Source organism: Pleurodeles waltl, chromosome 12, assembly GCF_031143425.1.
Source record: "Pleurodeles waltl isolate 20211129_DDA chromosome 12, aPleWal1.hap1.20221129, whole genome shotgun sequence".
NCBI lineage: Eukaryota > Metazoa > Chordata > Amphibia > Caudata > Salamandridae > Pleurodeles > Pleurodeles waltl.
In genome coordinates this window covers 212722224-212734322 of record NC_090451.1, presented here as the reverse complement: position 1 = coordinate 212734322, position 12099 = coordinate 212722224, and the positions used below count along the sequence as shown (strand labels likewise).

The 12099-nt window shown below is 39.6% G+C and overlaps 1 protein-coding gene across 1 annotated transcript in view; it reads right to left on the bottom strand.

Moving 5' to 3' along the window:
• Positions 1 to 2623: 2623 nt before the first annotated feature.
• Positions 2624 to 12099, bottom strand: part of LOC138268253 (melatonin receptor type 1B-B-like) — a 128111-nt gene continuing 118635 nt past the window's right edge. The window contains exon 2 of the mRNA XM_069217738.1: positions 2624 to 4944. Coding sequence (XP_069073839.1) covers positions 4631 to 4944 — 314 coding nt within the window. The 3' untranslated portion in view covers positions 2624 to 4630. The remainder of the gene's footprint in view (positions 4945 to 12099) is intronic.

The window sequence follows — 12099 nt, the reverse complement described above, 5'->3', positions numbered from 1 at the left end:
TGCTTCCCATAACATCTCAGATCTTTAGCCGCTAAACTATTTTTCCACCCTTAAGAAAGCACAAGCTCTAATGCACAATTGGCGGAATTCCCCATTGACAATAATCAGGAGCACTGCTTTCGTTAAAATGATGATACTGCCTCAGTTTCTATTCATTTTCTTGAATGTTATGATCCAAGTCCCTCAAAAAAAAATTTAAGGAGTTAAACTCAATCCTCCATCACTTTATCTGGGCAGGTAAGATACCTCGTATTCAGATGGAATCACTCCAGCTGACCATCTAAGATGGAGGTTTAGCTTTACCCTATTTTAAGTAGTATTATGAGGCAGCATTTATGGATTGGTTTGTTAATTATGCCAGCACACTTCAAAGTGATTCTAATTTCCATCTCAAACAGATGCTCTTAGAGAATAACATCCATTTATCCCATTTTCTCAAAATTCTGTGGCTCCCGAAGCATACGAGATATAAACTTCCATAGCTTCTATGGTCCTGAGGTGTTGAAATGCAACAGTTTTATCACTTTAATGAGACTGATGAATGAAAATGGGTAAAGAAAGCTGGGGCATTCGAGCTCCATGTCCCCGGGAAAGTTATAGACTGGAATTAGCAGGCAACATGAAAACATGGGAGCAACTCAAGACCAATAATCTCGCAATTTCAGATTTTTTAAGTTTTCATTTTTTGAGATTTCTCATTATACCCAATGTATTACTCAACCAGAACACTCTCCTCCAAAACTACTCAAGCCCCGTGGGTTCAAAGACAAACTGGGGCCGGGAATTGGTGTCTAATTCTTCAGCAAGAGCTACCAGCAAGAATTCTCCCATCTGCTTTAAATAGAATAATGACTACAACAGATTGAGTCATAGATCCCTGATCCTGGAAGCAGTATAATTTACTTTCCCTTAAAGCCTTGAGGGGTGCCAGGTTTAAGAGGATGACGTTTTATACAAAATGGATGCTTTATTATACACCCCCATCAGTTAACAAGATGTTTCCATCAACTTCATGTGTATGCTTTAGATACCATCACGAGGTTAGCAATTGGCTACACATCTGCTTCATCTGTCCTCTTATCACTAGCTTTTGGGATAAAATCTTCGTGGATTAGAAAGCAACTTCAGGTTCTTCTAGTGCTGGATCCTAATGAGGCCTTGTTTGGCATATCTAGTTGTTGGTAGCTGCCAATACAATGAAAACAATTCTTCTTCATTGCATCTATAACTGCTAAATCTTTGATCTTGCAGCAATGGTCAGCCTCGTCTCCGTCATATGACTTTTGGAAAAGCAAAATTAAATCGGACCGGTTTAAAGAACCACTCTATGACCAAAGATTCGGGGCCACTCGTAAATACAATCGCATTTGAGGTGATAACGTAATGGTTCCAGGACAAGCAGGGTATGAAGAAGTTGTAGGGAATGGCTAATCAAGAAAAATTTAAGACAAAGTGGCAATTCCGATGTACTCTCTTAGATGTATTATATTGTAAATGCATGTCTCCATTTTGTGTTAAAATCAGCATTAAGCATTTTTTTGTATATTATAGATGTATGTCCTTATCATAGAGGTCGACTCCCTGACTCAATGTTTTTCTTTGAATTTTGATGTATGATCATACCTACCTGCACATGTAATAAATTTTTTAATAAAATAAATAGTGTCTTGCTTTTAAATTACGCTGTAATTGCTTTAGCAGCATTGTTATGCCTTGTTGAACCCTCTAATCCACACATCTGAAGGACTTCAAGTTTTATGTAACTTTCAACTCAAAACAGGTATTCTATTTTTAAAATTGGCATTTTCTTTTAGAAAGCTACATTTACACATCTCTCAATTGCTATGGATGTATTCTGCATTTACCTGTGCTGTGAGAAAAACAAAAAAGTGATGGGTGCATCATTTGAATTAATCTCAGCCGCTGGTAATTTCTCTGGTCCGCAAGCCAGCTCACCCTTTGTTGCCTCAATGCCTTTACAGTAATGGGCAACTTTGGTCCTATGGCACAGTGAGCAGGGGACCCGAGTCTGGTCATACACATCGCACTTAAAGCATAGCACTGAGAAAAACAAACAAGTGATGATGGACTGCTTGACTTGCAGTGGCTTGTAATTACTCAGGCTGCAAGCAGTCCAATGCGTATTGCCTACCATTCTACCTCAAACAGGAGCCAGTCCTATGCCTAGTGGCCTTGGTCCTGATCCAGTAGGACAGTCCAGGACGAGCTGCCAGTAAGGTCCCTATGAGCTGGCAGTTCTGAAGGGACCAGGACCTGACGAATGCAACAGAAAAGGAAGAAAAAGAAAAAAAAACGAGCCCTTGAAAAACAAGTGATACCTGACGCCACAATGCCATTAAAAAACAATATACTTCTTTTTTAAACACTTGCAATACAGTTTCTGACAAAGGCTTGAATCTTTATTTTTCATTCCAATTTATTTGCTATGTACATATGTAGAAATATATATTTGAACTTTTTACATTTTTTAATTTTTAATTTTTTTTTTAATACTTATGGCTAGCATTTAGTATTTGTGCTGGGCGGGACAAAATAAATACAAACTGAGAAATGACTGATGTAAAAAAAAAAAAACATAAAACATAAAAAGTGCATTGAAACAGTACTTTGTGTTGACAAACACATAGCATTTACTTTCAATTCAGATAAGCTCCTTCCTTATATGTCAAATAAGTAATCCAGTTATTCGGATGGCTCTAGCCCAAAAACTATATCTTAGTAAATGCTTTGTCTTTTTATTTTTTGTAATCAACTTATTTTGCTGGAAATATTAAATGTTCAGGTATCAGTAGAAAGGGGATGGGAGAAAAAGGGTAATAGTTTTGTATAAGAAAATAAATGAAAACCCTTAATTAATAATAATTAAGCAGGTGGAGAAGATTGTGCAACTGGGCATTCCTTCCACCGTATTCTAACCACAATGTTCCCTTTTGTGCTCTTATAAAACTGTTTTAATAAACAGTGTCGCTGACAAAGATTGCCGAGAGAAAGCAGTACCAGTTTATTTCATGTGTCACCTTTTCCCAATTTCAGAAAACATATTGGAGTAAGAATATATTATCTTTAAAGTTAAATTGTTTCCCTTCCTGTCAATTGCCTCAAACTCCCATACACACAAAATGGACAGAAATACTATCTATTTCACACTGTTGCTAATTTGAGAGTTCAAATGCTGGCCGGTGCAGTGATGACTAGGAATTTGCTACTTTGATTTCGATGGTTCACCACAGGAATAGAATATTAAGAACGAAGTTTGCCTGTCTAGGTAACAGCTCTCAAATAGTCAAAAAGACTCAAAGTGGGTACCTGCAGGTAGGCTAAAACTAAATTAGGCAAAATTAATGTCTGCTCGAGTTAAGGTCTTGCATTCTCAATTGGTGGTGTTACTACAGTGTGGCAAAGGACATCATACAGATATGCTGTAAAGATATGCATAGAACAGAAGTAAAACCATATATAAAAACACTTACGATGCAGGAACTAGATGCTGCTGGGTAAAATGGAGTGGTTTAAAACCGTAATAATTAGCAGAATCTTATAATTTTTGCATCTTTAAGTACATACCTCTTTTCTCATTAAAAAAATAATGTAGATTTCTATACAGCGAACACTTGCTCGCTGCAAGAAAATCTCTCATACAGGTCTATGCGTCGAGAACTCCGACAGCATGTTATGGAGCTTAAGGGAGAGGGTAAAAGGGCCAGAAGTGAGAGGGTAAAAGTGTGGAAAACATTGGGGAAAATGAATTAGGCCAGACTTGGAATGTGAAAATAAACTCCAGGTACAGTAAAGGAAACATTAAAGATTTTAGTCCAGAAACTGGAGTCTTTGCTTTAGTTCTATTGAAGCACCTTTTAACCAATATCTGCTTTCACTAGCTAACTCAACGGGTGGTCAATTTATGGTCCACTCTGTAAATAGAAGTACACCTCTTAAAGGAATTCAGTCGTCACCTTTCACTACTATGTTGATTTTCAACTACTACTTGCCTCAATCTGCACATTCATGCCCGGAGTCATCTCTGATAAATGCACATTGCGTGGGATGGATGGGCGGGGAGTTGGTTCTCATGCTGGAGAACACCAGACTGGTCTTGATAATGGGTCAAAAGGAATCAACTGCTTTGTTCTAAAGGAGGCCTGCGATGGACAGAAGATTCCCTGTCTGTAAGTAATTTAAGGGTCTTTGCCACTGCTACATGTTAAAGCATGCGTGACATTATACAGTTCAAGAATGGAAAGGTGTATTATTTGAGACAGTCAGAGCTCCATTGACAAAATCTGTTTTACATCCGCTAGTCTTTAGATTTCAAGAGTCAATATTGTAGTAAGATTAGCTGGTCTGAACATCGGTCATCTTGAAGAAACAACAGCAATTTCATATTTAACAGCGAAACCAGGAGTTTTGAGGTAAACAGTGTTGTAGCAATGCCTTTAGTAGAATCCAGAGATAGACAGAATTCCTGTGCAAGAAAGTGTGCAGTGTGCATGTAGTAGCCCATGTGGTCAAAGTGCTAGTGCTGTGAGACTGTCACATGGACATTGGTCAATCCGAGGCAGGCCTCCCCGATTGACCAAATAATTTAGTATTTCGGCCACAGCTCTCTGCATCATAAAACAGTTTCAGAGGCCCGAGACAACAATATGCATGCAGATGACACACTGCACGATCGCTCAGCGAGGTCTTTGTTGGCCATGCAGTCCACCATCAAACTGATTGTGGGGGTCCTTACTGGACCTTTGCTGTCTTGCTGATGAAAAGAGAGGCACTTCCAGGGGCAGAGTTTCTGGCCCAGTTGCTGGAATTTGAGACGGAAGCTTCGGTTGATCCAGAAATACACAAAGCAGTTGAGGAAACCATTGCCACTTGGTAGCCAGAGCGCAACAAATTCTACCCATTCTGCAACTCTTTCTTGAGTAATTGCTATAAAAGAAACGGAAAAGTGAAACTGGTCAGTTTTACTAATGTACAGAAGGAAACTGTGCTATTCAGTTTCATCTTTTCTACCGATAATTTCACAAAAAGCACACCAGTAACCAAAATTTAAACTAAAGCATGTTTGAGCAACGCAGGGCCATGATGAGCACGCATGAATGTCAAACTACAGTTTCGAGGTGGAAATAAACATGTCTATTTACACACTGGCATTCTTGTGCACAGTTTTAATTGTAACTATTTGATTTTATGTTTACTTTTGTACTTTAACAGGTATCTTAGCATTAGTTTAGGTTTTGCATTGGCACATAACAATCAAATGCAAAACGGAACATAACTCCCACATGAATCATAAAAAGCAGATATTAGTCAAACACGAAAAGATCCATATTGCAGCGTCGCTCAAAACAAGCACTGGCAAAGCCACAATCTCCGCCTTTTTGTTAAGGGAAGTTTTTGTTAATAGTTTGGAGATAGTGTATGTAGTTTCCACAACTCTCCTAGAAAGAAAATCCGAAAGAAACACCCTGGAATACAACAATAATACTTTGCTGTATATCAATAAAGAATACCACAATTAGATGTTCATACAGTCAAAAAATTAATGATCTGATTACAATCGATCAAGTACAACATAAGTTCATATATCTTCTAACTGCTGAATGCTCATATGTAAGAATTTTACCGAGCGACAAAACGTCATCGGTGCCTTGAAAACAAGTTGTCAGCCTGAGAGGTTGAATGAGTAATGAAATATGGGACAGAACATATTCTTGCTCTTTTGACTTGGTGTAGGGTAACTGCAGATCAAAATGACTCAAGCATTCAGATTTTCACCCACAAAGCCTGCTTTGCTCGTTAACGATGCTGGTATTGGACTACCAAGGTGCGCTCAATTCTAATACTGACAGCAATAGAAAGTGAAATTGAAGATATTTTGTACACATGCTTGTTTTCAGAGGAGCAGGGACAGAATATCGATTCTCCAATAACTCATAAGATGAAACAATAGTTTTTCTTAGTTTCTAATGCAACATTCTTTTGTAATTAGTACCGAATTATGGGCCTCATTACAAGTTGTAACCGCCGTGCGGCCGCACTCCTGCGGTGCCCATTTTGACATCCCACTGGGCCGGAGGGCGGAAACCGAGTTTCCGCCCGCCGGCCCAGCGGGGATGTGGGCCGCAACATGGGAGCCGGCTCCAAATGGAGCCGGCGGTGTTGCGCCCGTGCGACGGGTGCAGTTGCACCCATTACGCTTTTCACTGTCTGCAGAGCAGACAGTGAAAAGCCGCATGGGGTCCTGTCAGAGGGCCCCTGCACTGCCCATGCCAGTGGCATGGACAGTGCAGGGGCCCCACGACTCCCCGTACCGCCAGCCTTTTCCTGGCGGTTTGGGCGGTCGGGGACTCTTAATCCCCTGGGCAGCTTATCACCGCTGGGGCAAATGTGGCGGGAAACCGCTGGCCCCGGCGGTGCGACCGCGGCGCAACCACCGCGGTCGTAATGACCTCGGAAGCACCGCCAGCCTGTTGGCGGTGCTTCCGTCATTTCAGCCCTGGCGGCCCTGTACCGCTAGGGTTGAAATGACCCCCTATGTTCGTTTGACTTTTTCTTTCACTTGTGCTTTGAAATTTGCACTGTTTGCTACTTTGTCATCCTTCTTTGATAGTAAACTGCGTTAAGATTTTTCCAGATTTCGCTACCATATGGTTTTCTTACGAGAATAGGTGGCATTAATCTCTGCAGCAGCTGATAAACTGAGCATCAATACTTTGGGCTGTGTTGGAGAAATTAATTCTAAAAGGAGTTGTGCCAGGGACTAGAAATGGGGAGGGAGGAGATGTAGCTAAGGGCTTTACTCCAGACCTTTGTTCAAATTATTTCTAAAGGCTAAAGCGCCAAAAATTACTGCTGAAATGAATTTGACCGAAAAGACAGTGAGGTATGATAAAGCTGAAGAACTCCAATTTGTATTATAGCCTCCTTAATTTATATTTCAAGTGAGTAGCTTTCAGTTTGAGTGAATGATGTGTTTTATAGACCCTGCCATGTTTATGGTTTGTGATGCCATTTTCATGTATAATTTCTCTCCCCACCCAACCCCTAAAACATGATGATTTTAGTTTTAGCTACACGGACTGTCAAGTTGTTCTTTTACTTGTGTCCATTTAACACCTGCAGAGACTGCTGGAGTTAAACTGGCGTTTTGTCTTGAACTACAGTATCGTCCATATACTTGATGGTACGTGTAGCAAGAACATCTTTGGTGGAAAGATACTTTGGATTTGTAACTAATCGATTAGTCATTAGTGTAGAGACTGAAAAGAAGTGGGCCTAAAACACACCCTTACTTTATTTCACAGTTGGATGGAATTTTGTTTGTATCCTCAATTCATCATAAATTTTAATATGGATCCACATATCAGAGGGTAACATTTGGAGGGATCAGTTTTTAGGGTGTTAGGAATGCACCCCCCCTCCTCGGTCATCTGCAACATCTTGGGATGCAGAAATAAGGAAGCTGACAAGAGGGCTTTTTTTGTGATCAGACTGCATCAGCAGTGATAGTATGACAGAACAGTGTCATGAAAAGGAGTCAGAAGACTAGGGGCCTCTTGTAACCAGTGAAGTGTATTTTTATGCCCAGAGTGGAATTGTGTGAATGAACCTATACACGAATAGGTCAGTTCACAAAATTTGGAGAGAGTTGCAATATGACCTACTTCATGAATACTAATGAGGTAGATCTAAAATGTGACTTAGTCTGAATGGATGCCATCACCGGGATGGTGTATCTGTTGGAATTAGTAGAAAATTATATATATATATATATATATATATATATATATATATATATATATATATATCCCACCAGGGGGCAAGTTTAAAATTAACAAGTCATTTACCATCAGTAACACGTTTTTCACAGGTTTCTCACCTTATAATATTCTCCTGGAAACTTTTCTTAAGCAATGCTCCCACCAGCTGTTTAGCACTGTGCTACTCCACATTAACACTATACTCACCACAAGATTTGCAGCCGCGTAAAAGGTGCCAAACCTGTGCTATAACTCACGTTTCTTATTTTTCCCTTTCCCTAACTTCAGAGGAGGAGCATGAACAAATGATGGTGTTAGTGTGCTGAATACTGGGGCAGTAAATGTATGCCAAAGCAGTAACTGTACAATTGGAGGGCCTGAATAGTGTAGCTAGACCAAAAAGTTCTACAGTACTAAGCAGTAAGTGTGCACTGCCTGCTGGACCGAGGTGGTGCTTCGTCAACGTATACAATGAAACCCAGCTCTTCTTCCTCAGCTCTTCTCTGGGCAGAGGTTCCTCTTGTTTCCAGAAGTGTTCTAAAGTCTGTGGTTTTGGGTGCCCTTATACCCAATTTCACCTTTGAAGTAGGCCTACTTCAAAGCAAAGTCTCTCTTGAATGTGAAATCCTGCCTTGCCCAGGCCAGGCCCCACACACACACACCAGGGGGTTGGAGACTGTATTGTGTGAGGTCAGGCACAGCCCTTTCAGGTGTAAGTGACTGCTCCTCCCCTCCCTCCTAGCACAGATGGCTCATCAGGAAATGCAGGCTACACCCCAGCTCCCTTTGTGTCACAGTCTAGTGTGAGGTGCAACCAGCCCAACTGTCAAACTGACCCAGACAGGGAATCCACAAACAGGCAGAGTCACAGAAATGGTATAAGCAAGAAGATGCCCACTTCCTAAAAGTAGCATTTTCAAACACACAATCTTAAAATCATCTTTACTAAAAGATGTATTTTTTAAATTGTGAGCTCAGTGACCCCAAACTCCACATGTCCATCCGCTCCCAAAGGGAATCTACACTTTAATCAGATTTAAAGATAGCCCCCATGTTAACCTATCAGAAGGACACGCCTTGCAACAGTGAATAACAAATTTAGCCATATTTCACTGTCAAGACATTTAAAACACATCACTATATGTCCTAACTTAACCATACACTGCACCCTGCCCTCAGGGCTACCTAGGGCCTACCTTAGGGGTGTCCGACATGTAAGAAAAGGTAAGGTTTAGGCCTGGCAAGTAGGTGCACTTGCCAAGTCGAATTTACAGTTAAAACTGCACAGACAGACACTGCATTGGCAGGTCTGAGACATGATTACAAAGCTACTTATGTGGGTGGCACAACCAGTGCTGCAGGCCCACTAGTAGCATTTGATTTACAGGCCCTGGGCACCTCTAGTGCACTGTACTAGGGACTTACTAATAAATCAGATATGCCAATCATGGATAAGCCAATTACATACACATTTTGTAAAAGAGCACTTGCACTTTCACATTGGTTAGCAGTGGTAAAGTGCCCAGAGTAACAAAAACAGTAAAATCAGAGTCCAGCACACATCAACAGCCTGGGGGACAGAGGCAAAACGTTAAGGGAGACCACGCCAAGGATGAAAAGTCTTAACACATGAGCTTTAGGTTATTCTTAATAAGTAATGTATAATGTTTAGGGGTCATTTTAAGAGCAGAACGTGATCGATGCACCTGAATGGACAAAAATTAGGTGTGGTTCCTGCCTTTGTGTACGTAGGAGTACACTTTGGGGGAAGCAGCACATGGAAAAACTCAATACTACTACCCATATCCCTACATTCTCAGCAATCACTGGCAGATATGTTTAGTTGGCAGTTGGCACAAGGTATGGATACAAGAGGAAGCTAATCTCACTAGAGCAATCAATTCAGGGTTGTATTGGGTTGGATCACGCACTTAACATGCATTGGACGAGGTGGGTTAAACTCCTGTGTTGGAAGTAGGGTAAACTAGATCTATTTGATGACCAAGACCCTCTCTGAGCTAGGTGGGCTTATACATGAACAGTTGGGATACCGTAGCTACACGAAGGCTAAAGGAAGAATGTCTAAAATCAAGGAACAAACTTACTTGGGGAATTAAGTGTATATAAGCCTCCAGCCATCTCTAGTATGTGTCACAAACATCTATGATAGATTTCTTTAGACAAGCTTTAGAAAGGACTTAATCCACTCCTAGCCTTATATCCCCCTGTTAATGATTGATTGTCACCACTCCATCACATGGACAACTATTTTGAAGGCACAAAGCACACTATACTTCTCATTACTTTGTACATTTCATTAGGGCCAACAAAGCAGGTTTATCAAACATCTTATGCTATAGCACAAACTCCTAAACTGTAGAACTTCATTAGTATTTCTGTGGGAACCAGGCTCAACTGAAACCTGTGCCGCAGTGGTGGTCTGCCTTAAGGAGGCTTTACGGCTATGCAAGGAGAGAGGAAGTAATGATGGTAAATTATATATTTGCTCCTATGGGTGTAACAACTCTTGCTTTAAAGCTTGGTGTAAATACAGTTGTATTCTCATAATAAGTATCTTGAATATATGAATTAACTTTTCAAAATCTTTATTCTTTTTGATTTAGGATCCCCTGCTATATTGTTATGTTATATGATCATGTAACACTGATTATTTCAAGGTTTTTAATTATTTGAGATGTATTTCTAGAGTGTATTCTATGGTTTCTACAGTTTCTAGCTGAAAATCAAATAAAGTTATTGATCTCAATTGAATTAATAGAGGGGTAAAGGGATCTCCACAGGAAACAGGTTGTATTTTTAATATATGAAAGTTGGGTGTGGACATACCTAAACTCGGTTTGCTTTAGACACTACTGATTCTCCAATCCAACCTGACCAACAGGTTACTGGCAATCAACATATGTAGAATTTTAGAAACAAGCCCGAACAAAAATAATGGCAAACTATTCTTACATCTCACCAAAAAACCTCAGAAAGAAATCCTACAAACTTTACATCAGTGAAAATAACTTCCCAAGCTATAGAAAAAGCAACTGAAAGAAGTAACTACTCTTATAATGTATCTTAAAGATTGAAACCCTATGGGACCCAAATTCTTTCTTTTCCACCAGTAGAAACAGCAAATCCCAACAAAATACGAAAATGGGAAAAGTTAAAAGTAGTATCCAATAAAGAGCTCAATAGTCGGTAAATATTGGGAAGGAGCAATATGAAAAAAGGCAAATCTGAATTAGATAGAATCACCAACACAATTGAAGAAAATAGGGTGGGGAGAAATTTCAAGGAAGAATTATTACATCCTGAATCAAGTTGTAGTAGAATTTGGCGAAGATCTAATAAAGAAAACAAATTAAGTACAGACAAGATAATCTAAGCTGCCAACTAAGAAGAGTGAATACTTTTGCCAAAATGTACAATAAACTACAAAGTGATGGTCCCACGTCAAGTGCTCCAGCCAGTAACCAATCCTCGGGAACAGACACCTCAGAAAGTCATTTACAACGTTACTACCTCAAGAATTTAATTACATTTTTGTTTTGTAAGTAGTCAAACGAGATCAACAAGGCAATTTACAAAACCCAAGATTGGACACCAGAAATCCCAATACTACATAGAATAAAAAGAAGTAGTAGGCAGAACAATGGGCCAAAAACAGTAAATCTGAACAAGGATCAGAAAGAACAATAAGAAATATTTAACAAATGGATAACTTAACCATCAACTTATTAGCTACTTTGATACCTCCAAATAGGTTTGCCATCTTAGACAAGGGAGTATCCTTCTTGCCTACTAACAACTGGAATCTATCAGAATCGACCACAACTGAAATTTGAAATTCACATGCAAGCTGAAGTGGCATTCTTTAAAGCAATACCAACTTTACAAATGACCATGATGGAAAATACTATAGGCGTCTCTTTTCAAGCCCTTGAAAACATCAACCTAATTACCAATCTTTCCCACACTGAAAATAATGATATTACGGTTGAAACCTTGGCAGATTAACTGCAAATAAACATTTACCACAAATCACATCCTTAAAGAACAAATCAAAATTTACACTTCTATCACCGGCTGGTAATTCAGTTAAATTCTTCTGTAAAGCAGCTGTCTATAGTTTTGCAAGATCCTTTAAAAATGTATCTCAAAAGAAGAAATCCTTACCAAAATACATAAGTCAAACAGAATGGTGGGCCCTCCATGAATTATATGAGAAATAAAATATCGTAATCAAGGAATCTGACAAAAGAAGCAATATCTCACACACTGATGTCTATATTAAAGAGGGATGTTGACAATT